We start from the raw sequence: 25399 nt of genomic DNA, 5'->3' as shown, positions 1-25399 counted from the left end.
CCAGAAGCAAATGTCCAACAGTCTGTGCCTCAGTTTCCTGATTTGTAAAATAAGAGTTATACCAGTATATACTTTAGAGGAACATGGAATAAAGTCAGGCAAAGACCTACGCTGGTAGTCTTATCTGCACCCAGCTTAAAGAGTATGAAAAAAGGAGACTGAATTGAAGAATGGAGTGGCCTGGTATTCTGTTCTCATTGGGTAGTATAAAGAGAAGGACATGAAACTTGAAGTCACAATGACTTGGTAGCAGCCAGGCTGCATGACCTTAGCATCACTAAACCTCAGTCTTCCTCATGTGTGAAATGGGCACATAATATCTAGAGAAGCTGACTGCTTAAGAATAATAATGTATATAACACTCTCCAATCTGTGTCTTGGCACACAGCAGACCTGCAGTGGATTCTGGTTCTATTTCTTATGGCAGATAAATTCAGGTGGGGACACTTACAGTCCACCTTATCAGAAATCTTCATGTATGGTGGCAGGGACTGTCTGTTTGTAGTGACTGTGTGTGGGAGGACCATGTTTAACTTCTGTGTGTTTAGAAAGACTCAACATAAGTCAAGTTAGAAGTCATAGAGACTTTCTGTCTACCCATGGCTTGTCTTTCTTTGTTTATTCAAAATGCAATCAACAAGGTATGGACCATACATTATTACTGTGTGTGCTGTAGGTACTGGAGTTACAGCTGTGAACAAGACACTCAATATGTCTGTACAACTAATGTGGAAATTAGAAAACAAAAAAAAGCAGTAAGACACTGAGCACAAGAAAGATGATCAGGGCAGGTTAAGGGAACAGAGTGGGGAGGACTAGGCAGCTAGAGCAGTCAGGGTAAGACTTGTCTGAGGCAGGGTTAGAACATGACTGAATAAAGCAAAGAACAAAGCCTGTGATGATGTAGGGGAAGGGCATCTCAGAAGAGGAAACAATAAGCGAGAAGGTGCAGGGGTGGGGAGAAGCTGTGTGTTTGAAGAACAGACAAGTAGACTGTGAGACTTGAGCACAGTGAATGGAAATGGATTAAGTCAAAGAAGTTAAGTGCCAGGTCATCTAGGGCCTTGTGGTCCATGGCAAGCATTGTGTCTTGCTATGCTCTCCACCTCTGTAGATAAGTCTCCATGTGTGCGGAGCAGATGGCAGAAGCGTTGCTGTTGCCATGAGGGTAATGCATGTATCAGTTAGCTCTCTAGGATTATAACAAGCACCTGAGCTAACTGGCTTATAAAGAGAAAAGGTTTGTGTTGGCTTATAGTTTTGGAGGTTTCAGTCCATGGTAGGTAGACCCCACTGCTATGGGTCCTGTGGAGGCCCAGTACATCATGGTGGGAGCATGTAGCAGAAGACACCAGTTCATTTCATAGGCAGGTGGGAAAGAGAGAGTGGAAGAGACTGACATCCCACCATCTCCTTTCAGGAGCATCTCCAATGACCAAAAAGCTCCCAATAGACTCCACCTTTCACAGGTTTCTGCCACCCTGTCATAGCACCATGCTGAAGTCCAAGTGTTCAACACATGCAGTTTGGGGGACATTTAAGAGCCACACTACAGTACTGCAGAAGGAAAGATTCTGAATAAGTGAGAGATGAGACGTAGGGAACACCTGCTGAGTTGCCTGACTCAGGAGGCAGTAACAGGAGAGATGCTGCTGATGGACGTGGAGATGGGAAGGTGAGATCAGTTCCCTCCTCGGTCTTTCTTCCCACCCGAGGGAAATAAGAAGGTCATCAGCTAAGAGCAAGGAGTTGGGACAGAAGAAAGAAGATGCAAGATGGCCTCTGGGTGAGTGAGAGCAAACTGACCAGAACATAGCGTACAGTAGCATTGCCTACAGCGGGAGGACCTGCTTAAGAGAGAAAGGTTCTGTATTTTTCTCTGGTCCCATTCATCGCTGGGCACAGGTGTGCACTGGGTGGGGAGCTGGGGTTAAGAAAAGTGGGTTTCTCCCAGTGAGTAATTCGAGAAGAGCATCAGAGTGGAGGGAGAAACAAGGGGATGATTAAGACTGGTGTTCTAGGCTGGGTAAGGAGGGAAGTAAGCCCACAAAGAGGATGACAAACTTCACAAATGTGGAAGGTCTAGTGGATTAAGGAACTGGGAGGGCGATTTCAATACATTCTAGTTTCAAGTGTTATTTTAAGGGAACTCACGATACTATAGATAATTCATTCACACCATACATACTGAAAAACTTTAAACTTACGATTAATTGAGCACTTACTATGTGTCAGGGACTTCGTATACTTACCACAATTCCCACAACAATCCACTAACGTTGGTAATGTTATTCTCCCCATCGAACTGAGTCTCAGAGAGGTCCAGTTACTAACACAGCTGAGAAACGGCAGAGAGGCCCACGTGATTACAAAACTTGGGATCTTAACTACTGTGTGTCACCATGTGCCAGACACTGTTGGTTTCTTGCGGTCATGACACTCAGTTGCAGGTTCTCCCTTTGATCCCAGCCTGAAAACAGGGCACCTGACCTGCCCAGTTTTAATAGCTGGGGTGGAGATGGAAGGGTCTGAAACTCTTCATTTGTGTGCAGCCTGAGTGGGGGTGTCAATCCAGGTGTCTGCCCTCCTTAGCTAAGGGGTGGACATGTTACCTAACCTTGGCCAATCAGATTCTTGCTCCAGGGACTCTAATTCTAAAGAAAGTGCTGATCAAGAAACGGAGAAAAGGAAAGAACTCATTTGTTTTGCCACCTAAATGCCCAAAGCATCATGGGTCCCTGTCTTTTTCTAAGCCTGGCTCTGCAACTTCCTATCACCGGTGAGTTAGCCAGTAGCCTGCTGGTAAACTGCAGTTCTGAAAAAATTAGCAAAATTGGTTCCTAAGATTTGCAATCCAAGAAGAAGAAGAAAAAAAAAAAAAGACAAAGAATCGTAAAACTAAAGTGAACAATTCATTCCTTGGATGAGGATGTATTGAGCAGGGCTAGGAGGGGCAGGAGGTAGGAAAGGCACCCAGGACACAAAATTTAAGGAAGCTCTCTCTTGGGGTTGTATGAGTGCAGGGTCAGTTCTAAAAATAACTGCTTGGGTTGGACATGAGCTCAAGTGGTAGATTGCCTGCCTTGCTGCAAGTATGAAGCCCTGAGTTCAAACCTCAGTGCTGTCAAAAAAATTCTTTTAAATTAAAATAACTGCTACCAAAGAACAAAGAAGATTACTTCACTGTCACGTAAGAGTATGAAGTGAGTGTTCCAGGTTTGTAGGGAGCTTCAGGGACCTTGACACCTTCTGTGCTGTGGCTCTATCCTTCCCCAGGATATCATCACCATCACAAGGTCAAGGCTAGGACCAGCCCACAAGAAAGAGAAAGAGCAAGAGGAGGTGGACCCACTGTCTTCATGCCCTGGCCTGAGGTTTCACATACAACTCCCACTGTCAAGAACTTGTCACCCAGCTGGTCTTTGTCACAAGTGAGGTCAGGAAATAAAGCACTACTGGGCAGCCATCTTGCTATGGAAGGCTGGGCGAGGAGACATTGGTGGTAGCTAGCAAAACCCATGCTGGTCACATGAAATCCATTCTGCAGCAGATTCTATTCTAAGTTATAGCAAAGGTTGCTGGGTGTAAGCATCCTGGGGGCTCAGGGTGAAGTAAACAAGCAGGATGGGGGATGTCACTGAGAAGAGGAACACCAGGATCAAGCAGTGGAAGGAGGGGAAGGCCAGAAGGATATGGCCTGGAATCTTGTGATGGGGCAGGAAGGCCCTGGGCTAGACCAAGGGGGAATTGATCTTGGATGCCCACAACACAATGGTAGACAGGATAGAATCTGGAGTGAGGAAAGCTGGATCTGAGTGCTGGTTTCTGGGTTGATCTCAGGTGTATCCTAAATCTTGCCAAGCCTTGGATTCTTCCTTTTTAAAATGACGAGGATAACAACAATATCAGCAATAATGATAATATATTAACAATAAGTAGTAAACAATGATAAAGTGATTATGAGGACCCCACAAAGCAATGATCTCTGAAAGGCTTTGGCATCCAGCAAAGACCTGTAGACCCATACCTGGTCAAAGGACTCCTCAGGCCACTGCTTATTTTCCCAAATAAAGTTTTATTAAGCACAGCCACACTCTGTGTAGGTATTGTCTGCGTGGCTATCACACTAAAATAGCAAAGTAGAGTAGTTGTGACAAAGGAAGCTATGAGGCCAAAAGTATGTACTCTCTGGACCTTATGGGAAGTTTGTGACAGCTTATGCAGGGGCCTTGGCTGTGGCTGTGTCTCTGCCTCGGAAGCACCACTTTATCCACAGGTAAAATAGGGCTGATAAAAACCATCTTCAATTCTTAGATGTTTGAGGATCCAATGAAACAGTGTCTTAAAAGTAAGTGCTTTGCATACTGTGAGGTGCCATTAAAAGGTCGCCATTATTTAGTCTCTTTGCTAAGTATCAGTTTCTTTACACAATGGACAAAATGCCTACCTCTCGGTATTGTTGTAAACATCTGCTAAGGGAAATGACTGAAGCATAAACTCTGGAATCAAACTCGTAGGGTCTGGCGTCTTGCTCTGCGTATTTCCAGCTGTATGGCCGTGGGTCCTCTCGGAGCCTCAGTCTCTCCATCTGTAACAAGGGCATCTGCGTACTGCCTACATCACCGGCTTGCTGTGAGCACTGAGGGAGACAGCAGGAGTGAGTCCTTGGCGCAGTGCCCGGCCTCTTAGATCCGCAGGTGCTGTGACGAATGCCACCTCCCACGGATCCCTACCAATAGCACAGCTGAGCTGTACCCCTCTGCCTCTGCTCAGCGCCCACGGTCAGCCCTGGGTGCCGGTATAATTAGCTCCATCTAGGTAGTGAGCAGCCACGGCTGCTTACAGCCTCTGACACGACTGTCACCTCCTACTCAGTTCCCTAAACCAGTTATCCCCACTGCAGAGTGTGCGCGTGAGATGCCCACTGAGCAGAGTTGAGTGCCACAAACTCGGATGTGTCGCAAGGATTCAGAACCTTTTCCTTCACTCTTGTGCTGTGCACCCCCCAAAAAAAAAGGAAGAAAAAAAAGGGGGGAAGTTTGCGGCAGAGGGTGGGGAGATGCTCTTGCATTTGCTGGGAAATTGCTTTTCTCAAGGCCCGGTAGCCCGAGGGAAAAAGGCATCCTGTTTCTTTAAGAGGCCTCCACTAGCGGGGCGGGGACCACCGGCATCCTCCACCCCCACCCCCACCCCCACCCCCTATCCGGCGCCGGCAGCTGGGCCCGCCCCTTTTTAAGTGACGGACAAATAACCCAATTGAAGAAAGAGAATTCAGAGCGACGGGGAAACATAGCAATGGGAGCCCAAGCCGGTCTCCGCGGGGCGGGACCCTAAGAAGGCGGGGCGGGCCGGTCGGACGCTGGTGGATCCAGGGCTGCAAGACCCGGGCGCGGGAGCTGGGCCTAGGTCGGCACCCGGGTGAGTAAGAGGCGCGAGGGCGGAAGAGAGAGAGAGACCCGCCAGAGGGGCGTGGGAGGGGAGGCCGGGACGGGGCCTGAGGCTGCTGCCCTCCGCTGGGAGGCCGGAGAGAGTGGGCTTGGGTTGGACCGCGCCGGTTCTTCAGGCCTTCGGGGGTCGCGCCCTGGAGGGGCCCGCCGGGTCGGAGGGGAGACTTGATTCTGGACCGGAAAGGGATGCGAGAGGTGAAGGGGGCCGCGGGGAGTCGGGGCTGGGCCGGGCCGCAGTCCGAGGAGGTGGAGGGAGGATGGAGCCGCGGGAGTGGAAGAAGCGGGGGAGGGGCTTGGAGACAAGTCGGAAGCCCGGGTCGTGCGCGGCCGCGTCCCTTTCCCCGGTGCATCACCCGCCCGCGGATCCCGCTCAGTAGCCTCCCTCCATCTGCTTTCCATCTCCACCGCTTCCCCCTCAATTCGGGCCCCCTCGCTTCTTGCCTGGGCAGTTGCATTGTCCTGACTGGTCTGTCCAGGGCACTGGGTCCACCCTCCCGACGGCCCACACCGTGCCCAGACAGGTCTATTCAAAATGCAGATGATTCGGACACGGGCTTAAAATCGGCCATTTTCCACGAACCCTTGCAGGGTCAGCTCACCCAGGCCCTGGAGATCTGATCCCACCGACCTTTTCCCTTGTGTCAGTCCCGCCTACTCAGTGTCACCCCACTAGGCCTTTTTCTGTTCCTTAGACATCCTCTCGCCTTCCTTACAACTTTTGACTTAGGGTTCCTTCTCCCTGGCTTATTCTAATAAACTCCTGTTCATCCTCCAGATCCCCTCCACCCTACTCAAGTATCACTTCCTCAGGGAGGCTCTCCTGGTCCCTGCCCCCCAACCAAGTCAGTGTCCTGCTTTCAACACCCTGTGTTCTTCACACTTGCACAGCTGTAGTGTTACATCCGTTTAAGAAAGTGCTAATGGCTAGGGGTGTACTCAGTGGCATAGCACTTGCCTAGCATGCACAAGGCCCTGGGTTCATCTCCAGCGCTAAAGAAAAAAGGATAAAAAAGAAATACTGATGTCTGTCTATGCTACCAGATAGCAGGATTGACAAGGAAAAAGACTGTGACTGGTTTTGCTCCTTGTATCTCCAGCATCACACACAAGGACAGGCACTATAAATATGTTCCAAATCCGTGATCAGAGGACTTGGATTTGTCAAAAGGAAGTGGGTGTGAATTGCAGTCAGTGATGTCCTACCTGTATGAGAAGGAAAACAACACCTGGGATGTTTTTTGTGCTGCTAATCTGTTGCCATTCAATAGAAAATTAATGCAAGCTGGGGCCAGGTGTGTTGATACATGCCTGTAATCCCAACTATGCAGGAGGCATAGGTAGGTGCAGAGGCATAGGTGGGAGAATTGTGGTCTGAGGCCAGTTCAGATAAAAAGCATGAGACCTACCTGAAAAATAAACTAAAGCTAAAAAGACTGAGGATGTGACTTAAGCTCTGAGTTCAAACTCCAGTACCTCCAAAACTGTAAATAAATTATGCAGGTTATATATGTCATTTTAAATTTTCTAGCAGCCACATTAAAAAAAATGAAAAGAAACAGGTAAAATTAAATTTAATCATGTATTTTATTTAACCCAATATATTCTAAAATGTTACATTTGCAACATTAATATGAAGTAATTTTAGTGGAATATTTTCATTGTGTTAGTTCTTTGAAATCTGATGTGTATTTTGCACTTAGGACAGCCCATCTCACTTTGTAGTAGCACGATTGCCATCTTTCAAGAGCTCCATAGCCACATGGTTAGGGGCTGCTGCACATGTTATAAACTGGATAGTGTTTAATTCCCTTAAGAGTCTTTTGAAGGAACTGTTGTTACTGATAAAAGTAATGAAGCACCCAAAAGTTATTACCTATGAGTAGAGAAGGTGGGACTAGGACTTCCATCTGTTAATCTTGAGTTAGTCATTCTTTTTATACTTGATGCTGTTTCTAAGAGGTGCCAAGGAAGTTTGGGTGTATAGGAAGTGGGGACCAGTCTTCCAGTAGCACTGATAAATAGCATGTTCTAGCTTGTTTCATGCCTAGATAATATCTGATGTAACAGTACTGCCTGCTTTGGTGGCTGACAAGCAAGTATATCTGCTGCAGTTGAAGAAATACCTGCACTGAGTGTGGCAGCATATACCTGTAGTTCCAGCACACAAGAGGCTGAGGCAGGAGGATCTCTTTATTCCAGGAGTTCATGACCAGCCTGGACAACATGGCAACACCCTGTCTCAACAAAGAAAAACTTACAAGTCAATCCTTCTCTGACCCAGTCACATATCCCTCAGCCCAGCTGCACAAACTCAATCTGGTCTGAGTCTGGATAGAAACCCTCTCGCACCCTGCAGTATCTCAGAAAACAGCTGGCAGCTTGTTTTCAGTCTGTTCAGAGTCACTCACTGAGTATCTGTCACAAATGAGGCCTACACTGTTCTAGGCCAAGGGAGGTGAATGGGCAGTCACAGCCGTCATCTTCGGTATGCTTACCCATTTAGTCGTAAAGACAAGACTAAAATGGCTAGAGGATGTGCAAGACAGCACGCCGTATGGTGAAGAACCAGAGGCAGTTGTATGCCAGAGACTGCAAAGTGGTGTCTTGGCCAAGCTGCATGATGTATTTTTTAAAATGTTGGAATTGAATTCTTTTAGGCAAGGTAGTACTTTGCAGTGTGCCCACTCCTTCGTGGAGGCTGCTTGGTTAACGCATGGAGTTAACGCATTTGAATTTGAAACTCCATTGGCATGCTGATTTAACCTGAGTCACTTGAAAAGTTTTGTCAAGCACCTATTACGTGCCAGTCATTGTGTTGTCCTGCTATGGAACTGAACTAAAACTGCAAAGTTCTCCACAAGAATAGTGATAATTATTGTAGAACAGCACCAACAAATGCCTTGCCTTTTATACTGACTTCCTCCTAGATTGCTCTCACATACATTCTCATTGTCAACAGTGTATCACAGCCTGGCACATAGGGCTTTTTTATGCTGGGAAATGTGGTAGTAGTGTTTTTGCAGTTTCTTCAAGTTCACAGAGTGCTGCTTACTCTGTGCTGGGTATGATGCTTTCCATGTAGTATCCCCTTTAGCATTCACACAACTTTATAAGGTAGGGCTGATTCTAATCCCTGTTTCACACATAAGAAAGTGGTTAGTGGGATCCAAATCCAGGTCTGTCCCACTCTAGAACAAAGCTCCTAATTATTAAGCTAATTGTACAGCTTCACAGAAGGTCAAGTTGGAAGAGACTTGAAAACATTAGTCAAACTCCTGCATGTGGATCCAGTCCAGAGAGGCTAATGTTTGTGCAAAGCTGTGCTGCAGGGGACAACTATCAGAAGTGGGGCCTGGCTCTTTTGTCCCTAAGTCATAGTATGGGATGGCCTTGTCAGTTCCTCTGGGTCTGAGTTCCCTTCTTCATAAAATGAGAGAGAACTTGGCCTAATTTTATGAGAACAATGCTGAGTTGTTATGGACACTTGGAGGAGTCAGGCCCATAGCCTGGGGTTTCAGTCATTACCCATGCCTCATCTCAGCCTACCATGCCCCACCCTGCCTGCACTTTTTCTCCCTGTGCAACCATGGTGATCTGTTGTGATCTGTCGATGGGAAACAGTTTTCTTAAAGTCCATCAGTATTTTCTCTCTGTTTATTTCTTCTCATTTCCAAAACAGGGAGGGAAGTGATCTATAAGCATTGCCCCCTATAAATCTATTGTCTGGGTTATTGTAGTTAGGAATTTGGAAAGTTCTAGTAATGGATATCCTGTCATTAGTGGTTTATTCTCTTTTAAAGACAAATCTGGGTTGGGGTGTGGCTCAAGTACAAGCCCTGAGTTCAAATCCCAGTACCATCAGAAAAAAAAAATAAGTGCAGTGCCTTTCACTTGATAGGTACTCAACAAATCACTTAGCTGGGGGCATGGCTTAAGTAGTAGAGCACCTGCCTAGAAAGTGTAAGGCCCTGATTTCCAGTCCCAGTACTGAAAAAAAAAAATTGAGGGGCAGTCTGGAATATATTTTTGGTGTGGAATTCTGTAGACACAGCTCTGCCCAGGTGACTCAGGTGATGATGAGGGGGTCATAGATGTGGGCTTCAGAGGCCTTGGCTACAGGTTGCTCACTCTCCTGGAACATGAGGCTTAACCACAGTCCCCATTAAAGTCATCTAGGGGAGGTTTTAAGGACCTGGCTAGCCAGTGGTAATGCATAACAAGAGAGGAGAACCACTGGCCTAGAGCCTGCTTCCCAGACCTTAGCACACATGGGAACCACCATGGGGCCACCCCTGAGGACAGATTCTGATCCAGAGGGTCTGCTTCTGCATTAGTGCCAGCTCCCAGGAATGCCCTGTGCTGCTGGTGTGGAGGTCATAGTCCAGTAGACAGGGGAGAGACTACACAGACAGAATTACAGAATCTGCGGAAATGTGAAGGTGTTTATAAAAGGACCAGCAGCACAAACAAGGGCACAACTGAGTTTACCTGAAGTAAGGATTAGGAAGCCACAAAGAAGAGTATCTGGGCCACTGAGCTGGGCCTTAGAAATTGAGCAGAAGTTTGCCAGTTGGACAAGCACTCTGATGAATAACACAAGCGAAGGTATAAACTCAGAAGAGAGCCCAGGTAGTGTAGTGAGTATGAAAGCCAGTTCCTTCCAAAAAGCCACCCTAAGTTGGATGCTCCATTGTTATCTGAGTAGAGCAATGCCCCTGAGGGTTCTGTGGGGTGAGAGAAGTCCAGGGTGAAAGAAGCCCAACGGAACTGGGTTCCCATACCCTTCCTCACCACGCTTTCTTTGTGCAAGTTAGTGGCTTTTCCCCTATTTGATCGAGTTAATATAAACACAAAAAAAGACTCTTAGCTGCTTGCTCTTGGTCGGTGGACCTCTCCTGGAGGCTGTTAGAATCTGAACTTCTGCACACAGAATTCCCCCTTTTGCACCTCAGCACCTCACCCTTATTCAATGGGTGAGCTGAGGGAAGTTGAGTCACTTCTCCTATGCGAAGATTGCAGAGGGGGAAGCCTCTGCTGAGATTGTGTTCTTGATTAGAAAGAGGGTGTGACCTCTAGCTACTTTCCTGCCAGGTTGCATTCTGTTGCAGGAAATTTAAACCAAATTTGCCCATACCTCCCCCACTGAATCACACGCAAAAGGACAGAACAGAAAGCACAAGTCATCCTTACCCTTGAAAGAGTGGGGGAGGAGGAGCTGGAAACCTTCTAGCATTCTCCATCCCAGTTCCTTCTGGAAGGGGATCCTCTTCCCTTTCTCCCTAAGATGGGCTTTTCAAGCCTGTGGCAGATTCAGCTCCATGGGACTTTTCCTAATGCTGCTGGCTTTATAAGTGCACCTTCCAGAAGCCACTTAAAGATGCTCCACTGGAGTCCCTGCTCTTCCTATTGTTCTCTTGTTCCCTTTAGTTCTAGTGCCTTAGATCTGTGTGGGCCTTTCTTCTGTCTTATGGCCTGCATGTTCCAAACCATCTTGATACCTGTATCTATAGTGCTGTAGAGAAGGTGGGAAAGGGCTGAGGGTGTAACTCAGGGGAGGCTTGCCTAGCATGACTGTCAATAAATAACTAAAGTGGGAGGGAGAGGGTTGAGAGTTGTTGGTTGGGGGAGGAGAGGGTGGGCTGGATGTGGAGCTATAGCTCTCTTATCCTGGCCTTTTGATATTGGACTACAGTTCTGAGTGGTGAAGCAAGAGGCTATTTATAACCCTGAGAATTTTACAATGTTATTCAGTTGCTTTAACCTAATTTCCACTTCCTTTCTAAAATGAAAATAAAGAGAGTAAGCAAACACGTGCTAGAAGGGTTCCCTACAAGGAACTTCTTTATCCTGGGAATACTAATTATCTGGGTAATATTACTCTATTCTCCTATCTCCTAATGTTCCCATAGACAAAAAAGTAGAAGAGATGCTTTTCCCCCTGTTAACTGGAGTCAGGAGTGCTGGGTGTGACTCCCATTAAGATTTATTTTACCTTATACTTGCAAAGTTATAAACATGGCAACACTGTGTAATTGGAAGGTGGTGAGACATAGAGGGAACAGTAGACAACCTAAGCAATTCCTGCCTCCCTACTCATTAGGAGCTGATCCTCGTTTATAGGAGTAGAAGAGGTACCCCTAAGCAGACATGGGTACTTCCTGAGCCTGTATGCCAGGTGCCATGCTAGGCCATAAAGCCACAGGGCTGTACCTGCCCTGGAGGAGGAGCTAGTGAAGAGCAGTGTGTAATTGTGTAACTATAGTGGAGTTTGACAAGATCCTTAATAGAATTGTGGGCAGAATGAGCTGAGAACACAGGGGCCTCTGGGTTACTTAGTTTTGCTAGGGAGACATGGAGAAAGCTAAGAATGGTACAGAAAGGAAGGGAACATCTGAGCTGGGCTTTGAAGCTCTCTGATAGTTAATATAAGGGAAAGAATGCACAAAGATACAAAAGAGATGAAAGAACTTGCTGATAACCTCAGCATTTGGAGGTTGAGGCAGGAGAATTGTGAGTTCAAGGCCAGCCTGTGTTAAATAGTAAGACCCTGTCTCATAAAATGGAATAAATGAAAGGCCACAGCCTGCTCATAGAAATAGCAGGTGGTTTGGGGAACAGTCTGGTTAGATTGCAGACTGAATACCATGGAAGGAAGTGTGGCTCATCTTTAGACCATGGAGGACTGTTTTCTGTTGCAGCAGTGATCCCTTGCTAAGTAGGTCTCTTAGTGTCACTGCTTTAGCTTTATATACACAAACCAAAAATCTCCACAGATCACCTGCTGTGACTCAGGTACAGAGATACATGTTCTTACATAGGTTTTCAATAACACCAGACCACTGGGATCAAATTCTGGCTGTGGCACCTACCAGCTATGTGACTCTGAGAGTGCTTTTCTGTGCCTCCACTTTCTTGTCTATAAAGTAGGGATAATAATATGCTACAAAGGAAGCCACTCTACAGAAAGAATCCAGAAGTATATAGCCAAGTTGAGGCCAGAAACCAGGAAAAGACAGAAAAAGCCACTGCCTGACAACCTTCCAGATTCCATGGTTACACATCTTATGCTCAGGCTACCTGAGCAACCACATGGGGTTGCTGTGTAAATGAAGTGAGTTAATACATGTACATCCCTTAGATTGTACTTTAGCTAGTGTGATGATTAATTATCATCATCATCATCGATGGGAAGACTTTGTGGAGGAAAGAACTAAACTTGGTGTCAGGACCTAACCTTGAGACCTAGTGCTGATATGGTTGATTGGTTTCCTTCCTTCTTTCCTTTGAGAGAATGGATGTAGAAGGAGCTGTATGGATGTGTTTCTCAACCCATGTGATCTTCACTTGCCATACCTGTAAAACAGGAATGTTTTTCAGGATTCTTGTGGTCATCAATTGTAAAATGCCACAGAAGCGAGTAATAAACTGCAGAGGCTATCTGCATATTGTAGGTAATATAAGGACATAGTCACCATAGAAGTGGTCTATTTTAAGCAAACCAGACTTCTCTAAGTGAGCTTTGCTCTCATTAATTCAGCCAGTGTTAATTAAGTGCCTACTCAGTATCATCACCTTAGGCCAGTGATACTGCTGTCTGCTCTGACCTCCATTATAGAGCTCCTTCAGAGCTCGGGGTCCATCCTTGGTCTTAGACTTTTTAACTGCAATGAACAGAAATGCACACTCATGTAATTTAAAAGAGTTTCAGTGGCAGAATACAGGGGAATTTCAGGTAGCCGGAGCATAAGAAGTGTAGCCATGGAATCTGGAAACTTGTCAGGCAGTGGCTTTTTCTGTCTGTTCCTGGTTTCTGGCCTCAACTTGGCTATATACTTCTGGATTCTTTCTGTAGAGTGGCTTCCTTTGCAAGACTGGTTTTTGCTTCTCCATATTCTTAGCTTGTGAGTGGCTTTGACTTGCCATGGTACTTGCTCTGAAGCTATGACCTTACTGTTCCAGCACCCATTATCACTGAGCTTTCTTAGTGTGCATCTTTTAAGTTCCAGAGAAAGAATTAGATTAGTCCAACTAAAGTCAGGTGTTCACTTCGGTTCTATCAACTATGGCAGGGTTGGGGAGAGTGTCATTCAGCATGCATAGACTGCGTAGGCTTTGTGGGAAAGGACAAGTTTCTGAGCATGAAATTAATATTAATAATATTAATTATATTAATATTGTCTGAATAATCCAGGTAGTTTAAAATGAGTTCATATCCATTTTGGGAATAGTCAAGAATCACTCAGGGTTAGTTTTAATAATGACATGTCAACCTAGGGCAAATCCTATGGGGTCAAAAAAAGTAATAACTATAAAGTGATAAACTTTAGGTTGTTTATCTCCAAAGATAGTATTCAGAAAGGAATTTTTTAAAATATGGTTTGTTTCTTAGCACCATTGAACAGAATAAGGGTTCCACTTCTTTGAGAACCTTTAAAAAAGTCATCCTTAGTTGAACTTTTTTTAAAAAGTTAGAATCAGGAACTTAAGACTCAAAAGGCACCAAGACACACTTCAGATGTGCACTCTCATCTTAACAGCAGAGGACAGAGACGTGGGTAGAGGGATCTGTACACATGGTGATGGAACTAGATTAGGTTGAGTCCCTGGGCCAAACGGAGCCCTGCTCAGAGGCCAGAAGAGCACTGGCCATCGGCTCTAAGTTGTCCCTCCTTTACCATGCACCAGTTGCTTTCTCAGCAGGGAGAATCCCCCCAGCCCCACACTCTTTCTACTAAACCTACTGCCTGCTTACTTTAAAAAGAAGAGGCCACCAAACTCAGTAACAAATGATCTAGAAATCCATTTATGTGAAGTACAAAAACAGGCATAACTCCTCAGTGGTGAGGAGGTCAGAAAGAGGTTGCTCATGAAAGGACTAAAGGACCAGATGAGGGCCTTTTCTGGAGTGGTGGAAATGTTCACTGTCTTATTGGGTGGTGGTTGCAGGGAGAAGGGTGTGTGTGTATGTGTGTGTGTGTGTGTGTTGATTTTGTATTACATGTTTATACACACATGTACACTTTATACACACACACTTAAGCTTGATGCACTTTATTGTATATAATTTCCTCCCCTTTCTTAGAAATTATCTCAGCAATCCTACTTCCTAATTACAGCAAAGTCCCCAGTAAGGATCGGATGCCTGCCATGCATCCAAAGTCATGTATCATCCCTGGCATGAGAACTCCCTGCCGCTCCATCATGGAGCTGAGCATTTCTCCAGAAGTTACACTCATAGGTCAGTTTCTCCATGGAGGTTTGTTGTGGCAATAAAAATTTCAACATGAAAAATTCTGCCTGGAGCTGTAGAAGTTGTGGAAGCCATAGGACCATCAGGCCAGCCTGCTTCAGTCCCTTTCGGCTTGATGTTGCTGCAGTGGACAAGAATTGAGACCTGCTCAATGGAGAGGGAAGAGCAGCAGCCAAAGTCAGCTCCAAGTTTTGTTCCCCCATTAGCACTGACTAGCTGGGTACTCGTGACACTTAACCAAGCTCTGAGCCTCACTATTGTCTTCTTCAAGTTGGGGAGAGAGTCCTGTTCTGCCTCCCTCATTCGCTCAGCAGAATGAGGGAATGCACTTTGAAAACCAGTTCTTTTACATAGTTATGTTCTGAAAACATTGCTGTTTTTGATAGTTGATTTCTAAAGCAGCTTACCCTGATCAGGAAATGGCCACGAAAGCTTCCTTATTTCTGAGGCCTGTGGGTATATAGGAAATGAACTTTACTCCCTTTTCACCAGAGAGGTTTGCACCCACCAGGCTGTGAGAACTGACATCTGTTTGGACTGAAAAATTAATAGCATTTACGATTAACAGCTTAGTAACAGCCATACCACACATGTCAGAAGAGGCAGGCGGTCTCCATTAGTGAGGCACGAATTGCAAGTGGGTGAACTTGAGGATGCAGAAAGGTCTTTTTCATTAAGAGAGTGGCTGCTTCTGAACCTGTAGGCAAGGAGTGTAAATACACATTGAAATATCCATCAGCAGAGGGACTTCCTTCATCAGGCCTTGGAGAGAGAGTGCTTTAGCTACTGCGTGGAATACCACTAAGCAATCAGAGTTGCCTAGGATACCAGTCACGTGGGCCCATCTCCCAGACTTGCTCAAAATGATTTATTTCCCTTTATTTTGGAGAGGAATGGGAGGAGGGGAGGTCAGAGTTACTTTCACAGCCTTGTCCTACAGAGGAGTCCTTGTGTGAGAGTAACTTGAGTGCCATACTACGTTTGAGCCCTCAGCAGCCCTTGTCCTTGTCAATAGGACAAGGGAAAATAGCATTTCCTCTTCCAGTTTTCTTCCCCATTTTCTGAACTATGCATCACCCAACAGAGAGGAGGCTCCACATTGTGTCCTTTGAGAGTGAAGGATTTGTACTGATGAGAAGGAGGCGAGACAGTGTTTGGCTGGGCCCCGCTGACACTGGCTCTTCTGAGGGTGACTGCTGAGCAGTAGCCTGGCTTCTTCATTTAACCACTCAGCCAAGAAAAGACTGTCTACTCTTGTCTGTCTCCGAGCATGTGCTTCTCCCCTCCAAGGTCCCAAGGCAGGAATTTGCAGTAAATGTGCTCTTCCACCCCTAAGTCCTTTTGAGCCCTAAACTGAAGTGTCACTCTAGCAGATCTTACAGCTGGTTGAGCTGTAGATGATAGATAGGTTAGTCCCATTTGTACTTGCTGATTTAATCTAAAGAGACATCAGCCCCAGGGAGAGGCTGGGTTATGATCTAGAAAAATTCACACCAAGTTGTTCCATGTGTTACTTTAAACACTGTCTTTAGACTCTCCAAAATAGATAACAAGAGTGAAATGAAGGCATGCGTTGTGACTTTCTCCTTCTTGATTCTTCCTCCCCAGGCAGCTGGATTCTGTATATGTGACTTGGAGAAGTAGGATCCACCAGGAACCATGCCACCACCATCTGACATTGTCAAAGTGGCCATTGAGTGGCCAGGTGCTAATGCCCAGCTCCTTGAAATCGACCAGGTATGCTCCTGAGATGAGATGCAGTGCTATAAGGAGAGGGGTCTGGGGTTCCTGGCAGAGGATGTCTTTAAGTATGGGACAGGAAGAAGCCGAGTTTTGGGCTTGGCCCACTGCAGGGAAAGGGGGGTCACTGTGGTCAGGAAAGGACTCCACAAAAGCTGTGAGGAAAGAATACCATTCCTGTGCCCCAGTTTGACTTGCTGGCAGCCCTCATCAGAACCTGGCATGAGTAGTATGTGGTTGCTGATGACGGATCTTTCTCTTTCTCTGTCTTTCAGAAACGGCCCCTGGCATCCATCATCAAGGAAGTTTGTGATGGGTAGGTTGAAGCTGACCTTGTTTTCAACAATGGCAGCTAAGACTGAGGGAGGCTGCCAGACCTCAGAGGGCCCTCTGTGAAGGATCTCCAGTTGGGCGATTCCCCTGTGTGGGGCTCTTGTGGTCATTGTCTTCCAAGGAAGGACAGCTGTGAGGATGTCCATGAGACCTCCTATGAATCTTCATTTGCTCTAAGTCCAGGAGTGCCCTCCATAAGGTCCTGGTAGGATCCAAAAGCCACCTTCCACAGCATGTACCTCAACCTTCACCAAAGTCTGAGGAGGGTATTTTTCAGCATCTTACTCTAAAGCTATAATACTTGAAACAGGCCACTTCATCCCTTGAGCACCTCTGTTGAAAATTACTTACTCGCTCCGTATACTGTTTTCTGTGACACAGGTGGTCATTGCCAAACCCGGAGTACTACACACTCCGATATGCAGATGGTCCCCAGCTCTACATCACTGAACAGGTGAGTGTTGGGTGCACCAAGAATGCTGCAGGCACTACTTTAGCGTACTCAGTGTCCAGGTAGCTCTGTTTCTTGGGTGAAAAGCTGATCCCTGGACAGAGTAGAGAATGCCAGCCATGTTCTCCTCAAGGTGGCTTTTACTTTCTGAGAGCATCTTAGAAGTTCTTTGCCAAGAAACAAGCAGGAGAAGAAGACCCAGCTGGGGAACCTCATTTTTAGTTACAGTTGTCCCTTGGTGTCCATGTTAGATGGCTTACAGTACCTAGTAAAATGGAAATGCTGTTTAAACACTTGTTTTACTGTATTGTTTAGGGAATAGTGGCAAGAAAAAAAGTCTGAAATGTTCAAAAGTAATTTTTCCCCACAAATATTTTCAGTTTGCCCTTGGTTGAATTATCCATGGAGTGGAACATGAAAAGAGGGAGAGTCAATTATACTTTAAAAAAGGCCAAAAGTTCTTGTTGGTTCTGCTTTTTGTACTATTTTAATATTTTATCTTCGCTGTTTTTTGCTGTTTTGTTTTTCTCTTTGCTATCCAGACGCGAAGTGACATTAAGAATGGGACGATCTTACAGCTGGCTATCTCCCCGGTAGGTACTCTTCCTTCCTGGGGAATTCATTAATTTAAGAAACATAGATGGGAACCTACCATGAGCCAGTCTGCGTTCTAAAAACCAGAACTATGGAGATTAAAAAGTAAGTCTTACTCTCACAACCTAGTTAGCAGCAAATAAGCAAGTGCAATATGAGGTCTCTCTCTGGGGTTTTGAGAGGAAGTTGGTTAGGGAACTGTAGGAACTCAAGAGTGGGACCACCTTCCTCAGCCTTGGTTGTTCCAGAAAGCCTTGCCAGAAAGGGGGAATACTTATCGCAGATGCTAAAGGGTGAGCTGGAATAAGAGCTGGAGAAAGAAAAAAAATGAGAGGTTTCTCAGCAGGGAAATCATGATGTGCCATGAGGCAGAGGTGCAGAATGTATGGGAAGGTGGGAGTGCTAGCTGGCCGCAGAGCTTTGGCAGGCCTTGGGAAGCTAGGTGCTGATGGCTTCTGTTTAGACTTTATCCAGAGGGAACAGGTGTCAAGCAGGAAGGTGCATTCTGTTTACATTTAAGTGTTAGATCACGTTCATGGCAGTGTGGAAGGTGGGCTAAAAGAAGGAAGGCTGGTGGATGGAGGAGCCTTCAGAAGGCTTATGAGGAATGTTAATCAGTGAAGGGAGGTGGCAGTGACAAAGGACAGACATGATGAATCCTCAGAAGACAGCTCTGATGAATATGGTGAAATAGTAGAGCTGGAAGGCAAAGGGAGAATTCAAGACGACCCCCTATTTTCTACACAAGCAACTCAAAGGTAACAACCAGAAAGATAGAAAGAAAAACAGGATCTAGGTACAGTGGCACAGCCTGGAATCCCAGGACTCAGGAGGCTAAAGCAGGAGAATCGAAAGTTTGAAGCCTGTCTGGGCTACATGGCGAGACTCTGTCTCAATCAAAGGAAAAAGAAAGGGAGGGAGGAAGGAAGGAGACAGAGAGAGGGAAGGAGGAAAGGTAGGGTTGAGAGAGGAAGGAAGAAAGTAAGGCACGTAGAGGCAGGAAGTAAAGAGCAGTGTCTCTGGAACTGAAGGCAGAGAGCTTGGATGGAGGACGTGTGGTCTGCAGCTTGTAATGAGTGGAGAGGGAAGGTAAACTGAGAACCTAAAAGGAAGGCAAGAACCCCTGGGGATTTCCACAAAACTAGCTCTGGTGGGGAGAGTGGGAAGCCAGATGGCAATGAATTGAATAACAGAAATGTAAAAAGTGACAACCTTGAGTCTGTTATGCTATCAAGAGATCTGGTTTTAAAAGGAAATAAACTGAGAAGGCAGTAACTCAGGGGATAGGCAGTAAAAAAAAAAAAATGCTTTTTAAAATAGGTGAAATAAGCTGGGTGTGGTAGCTTTGTAATTCTAGCTGCTTGGGAGGCAGAGATCGGGAGGATTGCAGTACAAGGCCAGCCTGGGCAAAAAATTCACAAGACCCCATCCCAACCAAGGCTGGGCACAAAATCTCAACTACTCAGGAGGCATTGACCAGGAGGACTGAGGCTCAAGGCTGTGGGGGAAGAAAGTTAACAAGACCCCATCTCAACAAACAGGCTGGGCATGGTATCATATCTGTAATCCCAGCTACAGACTGGTGTAGGTAGGAGGATCATGGTCAGAGGCTAGCCCTGGGCAAAAAGCACAAGATACTATCTGAAAAGTAACTAAAGGGGCTGGGGGCATGGCCCAAGTGGTAGAACTCTTGCCTTGCAAATATGAGGCCCTATGTTCAAACTCCTGTACCATCAAAAAAATAAATGAGTAAAATAAAAACACTGTCTTTTGAAAATTGTGAAGTTTGACAGAAATCTAGTGAAAGGTCTCCTGTCCCCATTTACCCAGTTTTCCACCTCTCTGATCCTTCACAGTTACTCATTTCTGGTGAAATTTTGTGTGTGTCCTCATGATTGGGAGAGGGGAAGGTTGGAGGTGCAGGAAGGTGATTAATAAATAGAACAGAGCCTTCCTGGGTCAGGGCAGGGAGGACCAGTGGAGGAGATCACTTCAACTGCCAGGCCTGTGGGAAAGACAATCAACAAGGTGCAGCTTTACTCACATTTGTAGAAAAGCTGCCAGTCATTGAGGGCAGGGCAGCACCTATTTTCTTAGCAAAGGAGAACAGTGTGTCTACAAGGAGGAAAGTGTGAGTATTAACCTGCCAACATTTGCTGAGTGTTTGTTTTGCTAAATACTGGTTTATTGTATCATTCAGTCCTGACAAACAACTAGTAGATACTCCTGGTAGCCCTATTTTGCAGACATGGTAACTGAGGGCACAGGTTAAATAACTTGCCACTTTTCACACAGCTAAAATTGTGGCCAGGCTGGCTTCTCAAACCCAGGCCTATCTGATTCTAGGCCAGTTTTCTTGCCATTTTGTTCTGCCTCCCTTGAGAATCTCCAGAACCCTTCTCGTCTTGTGGACTTCATTCCCCGTCCAAAGCTCTGCTCATTTAATATGATGGTCTGGAAGTTACGCACTTTTCTGGAAGTGCCAGAGCATTTCACAGACCTCCTGAATGGAGTAATTGACTTTCCCAGAAGCACATCGGGAGTGGAAGGCAGCAGCCCAGAAATGCTGTCTCTGGAGGGAAATTGACATTTGGTTGGAGTTTCTAAGGGTGTTATAGACCATTGCTCTTCAGATTGTTCTAGCCTGTGACCTTTTCTCACTGTGCACATTTTCTCTACTGTAGAATTTGGCGGATGTACATATCACTGAGAGCAGTGTGATGTTACAGTGCTCTTTGCCACGGTAGAAGAGGAGAGGCAAGGAGAGGGACAGCCTGCTTGACACCTCAGCTGGCAGTGGAACTGGGCTCTGTCACTTGCCTGACACTGAGAAAAAAGAAAAACTATGGGAGCATTTTTGGTCTTAAGGTTCTTCTTCTTGACAGAGAATGTTAAATTAAAAGATAATGAAGTGGTAAATAGCGAGGCTGTGACTGTGCAGTTAGTAAGTTCACAGCGAAGGTGAGCACCCTGAGAGCAGGAATTTTAGCCCATAGCTGTGAAGGAGGCAGGCGTCCTGCTGGGAAGGACCTATAGTGGGAGGGAGTTTTGTCTTCACCAGCTGTCATTTCCATAAAGCTATGTCAAAATTAATGGTTTCTGGCTCCTTAATATTCTTCACGTTTCCCCAGGGCTATTCCTTTGAGAACAGTGATAAGGCCTTGGACAGAAAGTTTAAGTTGTCAAGCATATCACTTTTGTTTTGGTGGTACTAGTGTTTGAACACAGGGCTTCATGCTTGCTAGCAGGTGCTGTATTGCTTGAGCCACACCTTTTAAGATTTAGAAGGGACCTGGAGGATTATCAGATTAAATTCTAGTGCAGGAGTCCCTTGCCTCTCCATCTGCTGGTTGTCCATATTTCCTCTGTTGCTTCTAGTGATGGGAGCGCAGTTCCTCAAGAGAAACATTTCACTGCTGATAGCTGTAATTAATAGAAAACTACACTTTAAACCAGTGTCTATTTCTCTGTGACTTGTTATAGTTTGTGGTTCTTCCAGGTCTATCTCTTTTTCCTTAGCAGGAATGTTTTAACCCATAGATAGAGGGATGCAAAAAAGATACAGATTGCCCTCAGTATACTGAAAATTCCCAGATTGAGCCCATAAACATTTATTTAGCAACTCCTAAGCAGTATGAAAAACTAATTCTGCCTGGGCTTAGATGTCTACAGCAAGGCCCCATGGGCTCTCCAAAGAGTAGTAACTTGCCACAAGGAGCAGATGCCATATATTTTGTCCCTGCTCTCACAGTCCCGGGCTGCACGCCAGCTGATGGAGAGGACCCAGTCATCCAACATGGAGACCCGGCTGGATGCCATGAAGGAGCTGGCCAAGCTCTCTGCTGACGTGACTTTTGCTACTGAGTTCATCAACATGGATGGCATTGTTGTGCTGACGAGGCTCGTGGAGAGTGGGACCAAGCTCTTGTCTCAGTGAGTATTACTGACTTAACACACTGCTCGGGGCCTCCTGTTCTCATTTCCACTGCATCAGATAAAGGAGTGCAGAGCAGCGAGCCAAGCACCAGAGTCCACACAGAGAGGTCTATTTCACTGTCATGGTCCTACATCTCAGAGTCCAGGTCGGCTTTCATAAATTAGGTAACAGTACAAAACATCACTATGACAAATGAGGAATAAAAATAGGGACTGTAGAAGTCAGGAAGAAGGAGGTCAGTCCAGGACAGACCTGTGAGTTTATGGAAAATGCTTGCCCTGACCAGGGCTAGTGAACAGACTGGACCATTGATTATCTCCCAGAACAGGTGGCTGTCCTTAACCAGCTCCTTGCCTGCCTCCTATCATTTCCAGTCCCTTCCTACCTCACATGCATATGTGCACACACACACAGGCCTATGTTTGTGTTTGCCATGGATTTCCCCCACCATTTGCCATCTCTTTGCTACACACTTTGTTGGGGAGGAGGAGATCAGTATTTGATGCTGCCCCATAAGCGTCTTCACTGCCCTCTGAGTTAGGCAGATGTGGGAAGCTCCGCCTGGTGATAAGCAGCAAATGACAGATGTTTAGGTTTCTATCTAAGCCTGCAGAGTCTAGGCAGGCGAGTCAGAAATCTTCTCTCAGGCAATAGATCAGTTTCAGCCAAACCAAGCAACTAACCTTAGGTATTTGTCTTAAGTCTCGGATCTTCCAGCTGTACTGAAGTCCTAAAGCTTTCTGCTGCCGTTGGGAGTTCTGTGGTCTCCTGAGAGTGCAGGGTTAGACTTGCCCAGCCTTAGTTTCCTCCTCATTAAAATGGGGATAAACGCCTACCTTGCAGTGTTGTGAGTGGTGTTATTAATGAGGATGTATCTGAACATGCTGGTATGTGGGAATATGGTTTATTAATTGTCATATACAGGTACATGAAGGAGTAAATGTATAAGGAAGAGAAACGAAAGACTGAAAACATTTTAATCCTTATTCCCTACCAGCATTATTGTAAAGGCTCTGCATATATCATCAGCTTTTCTGATAAGCATTAATCTGTGAGGTTAATGCTGTGAGATTAACTCAGTGTTACAGAGGAAGAAATTGAAGCTTGAAAAGATAAAATTTGCATGGTTAGTAAATGGCTGAAAAGGAATTGAACCCATATCCATGCCTTGTACTCTTTCTCCTTCATGCCACTGCCATTTGGCCTACAGCTTAACATGGGACATAAGCTCCCTTGGGTTCCCCCAACAAGTGTCAAAATTTGACAAAGGTCTTCTTTGTTTTTGGGAAATAGATACGCAGTTCTATATCCCCAAGATGAAGCAACATGGGGAAGACAAGCCCAATTATCAAGCAAGCCTTTCTTATTTTTGATGATCGCTGCCTGGGTTGAATCTGCTCCACACCTGGCGAGGTGTGCACACAAGCACTTCACAACTGATTTTCCATGGGGTGTTTATGTTGAAATCCATCTCTTTTGTAGCTGCCTTCATACTTGTGTTGCCTGGATCTGAATCTTTGTATTATTTTGTGTGTGTGTGTATGTGTGTTGCACATGTCTCAGCTACAGTGAGATGCTGGCATTCACCCTGACTGCCTTCTTAGAGCTCATGGACCATGGCATTGTCTCCTGGGACATGGTTTCAATCACCTTTATTAAGCAGGTGAGGCCTCCAATATACTGTCTCTCTCCTCCCTCAGTTGCCAGTTCTCTGGACTGTCCCATACACTCTGGTGAGGCACAGCTTTATATTCCCTGGGACCAGACTTTTCATCCTCAAGCGCTAGTCTTCCTGTGGATCCTAAAAGTTTTACACTTTGTTTTACAGGTGTTTCTCAACTTAAAATGGGTTCCAACTTCATAAACCCATCATAAGTTGAAGATGTCATCAGATTGAAAATGCATGTGATCTACCTAACCTGCTGAAATCCTAGCTCAGCAGCACAGTTCACTGTAGTGTCACTGGTGTTTTCCCTCATGGTCATAGGCCTGACTGGGAACTGCAGCTCAATTCCTTTGCCCAGCCTCAAGAGAGACTGTCATCATCACTAGCCCAGGAAAAGATCAGAATTTCAAAGTGTAGTTCCTTCCAAATGCATGCAACTTTGTGACATTATTAAGTAGAAATATAATGAGTCAAACCAGTAAGTTAGGGGTCATGGGACTCAATGACTTTTTGCTCTGAGAAGGTAGAATGGGCTGTCAGAACTGAGTGTGGTCAAAGTATATTTGTTTGTCAGTGAGACTTGGAATAAACCAGCCAGTCAGCTGTTATCACCCCTGAGTCTTCTGACCTGCTGCTTCCTGAGCTCACCCTTCTCTGAATAAAAACATGTGCGTGCCATTTGCAAATTTGCCTTCTACTTACCAATCTGCAAGGTTGCCTGTTTGGGTAGTGAGATTGAACTGAGGGTGTAGAAGAGTACGTACGGTCCTGCTCTCCTTTTTTCCACCAGAAGGGGCAGTGTTGGTTCAGAAAAGTGAACTAGAGCCAGTGAATAATATTATATCCACTTGTTGAGGATTACCTATTGTTGGCTTGGGACACTGGGAATTGGAGACATTTGGGCCAAGGTGAACTGACCATGTGTCTAGGATATTATAATGGGGATTGAGAAGAGGGACAGAGGTCCTTTCTGTCTCTCCAAGTCTATGATGATCTAACTGTGGGGAGAAACTGTATGCTAGGAGAAAAGTAGATGAAGATAAAGTGAGATCCCAGAATCAGTAAGTCCTCTATGCTTGCTTTTCTTATGCCTGAATGCTTTTTTGATTGAGGATTGAGCTCTTAGGTTTGAGGAAACACAACTGAGTGGATACTGTAATCTGAGATGGAGGGATCCATGCTGAGGGAATCTTGGTACATTGGCCAGGATAGCCATAACCCAGATGCCATGATCCCCCTGGCCACAAGTGCCCACATGTAGGCAGTAGCCTGAGCTGAGAGCCTCAAGGGATAGAGCCAGGCTTCTCAGCCACCCAGCTTCCTTGGGCACCGAGCTTCCCACCTAATTCTCCCCTTTTGGGTCTAGATTGCAGGGTATGTGAGCCAGCCCATGGTGGACGTGTCCATTCTTCAGCGGTCCCTGGCTATTCTGGAAAGCATGGTTTTGAACAGCCAGAGTCTGTACCAGAAGATAGCAGAAGAAATCACTGTGGGACAGCTCATCTCACACCTGCAGGTGTAAGTAAAAGACCCCATCCTACCCTGCACTCCTTGTCGTTTCCCTTTTCTCCTGTCCCCCAGTTCTCCCTCTGTCTTGTGTATGGTCCAAACTGTACTCATTCCTTCAGCACCTCTTCCACATGACTGTCAGAATTCCTTCCATAATTCAGGCTGAAACTTGCTGTGTTCCTGTCTGAAGTCCTCTGTAACTCCTTGCCCATTAAGCTAATATGAAGGTTTTCCCAGTCTTCCTGAACCACCTGGGCACCAGACAGAATTAGATGCTTCCCTTCCTGTGGACCTAATACCTCTGTTTATACCTGTGAGAATGGTATTTATACAAAATGCTGTATTTTTATTATCTGTTACCCATCTGAAAGTTTGAACTACCTAGGAGAAACGATCAGTCATTTTTGTATCCCCTGCTTTGATTTAAATAGAAGTTCATTTCATATTTATTAGAGGAATACTTACTGGACTA

At 45.7% G+C, this 25399-nt stretch overlaps 1 protein-coding gene across 8 annotated transcripts in view; it reads left to right on the top strand.

Moving 5' to 3' along the window:
* Positions 1-5294: 5294 nt before the first annotated feature.
* Positions 5295-25399, top strand: part of Elmo2 (engulfment and cell motility 2) — a 38206-nt gene continuing 18101 nt past the window's right edge. For 5 of the 8 annotated variants that reach the window (XM_020168066.2, XM_074074892.1, XM_074074891.1 and 2 more), the window contains exons 1-8: positions 5295-5418; positions 16306-16434; positions 16713-16753; positions 17152-17224; positions 17764-17814; positions 21567-21748; positions 23316-23415; positions 24785-24936. In XM_020168066.2, the coding sequence (XP_020023655.1) occupies positions 16357-16434; positions 16713-16753; positions 17152-17224; positions 17764-17814; positions 21567-21748; positions 23316-23415; positions 24785-24936 (677 nt within the window). In that variant the 5' untranslated portion in view covers positions 5295-5418; positions 16306-16356. Of the gene's footprint in view, positions 5419-5514; positions 5643-14563; positions 14686-16305; positions 16435-16712; positions 16754-17151; positions 17225-17763; positions 17815-21566; positions 21749-23315; positions 23416-24784; positions 24937-25399 lie in introns of those variants that run through there. The other 3 variants (XM_074074890.1, XM_074074889.1, XM_074074894.1) reach the window with 3 other exon arrangements.

The sequence above is a fragment of the Castor canadensis genome, chromosome 5 (assembly GCF_047511655.1).
Source record: "Castor canadensis chromosome 5, mCasCan1.hap1v2, whole genome shotgun sequence".
Lineage (NCBI taxonomy): Eukaryota > Metazoa > Chordata > Mammalia > Rodentia > Castoridae > Castor > Castor canadensis.
The sequence above is the reverse complement of the archived record's forward strand: the minus strand, read 5'-3'. Positions and strand labels throughout refer to the sequence as shown.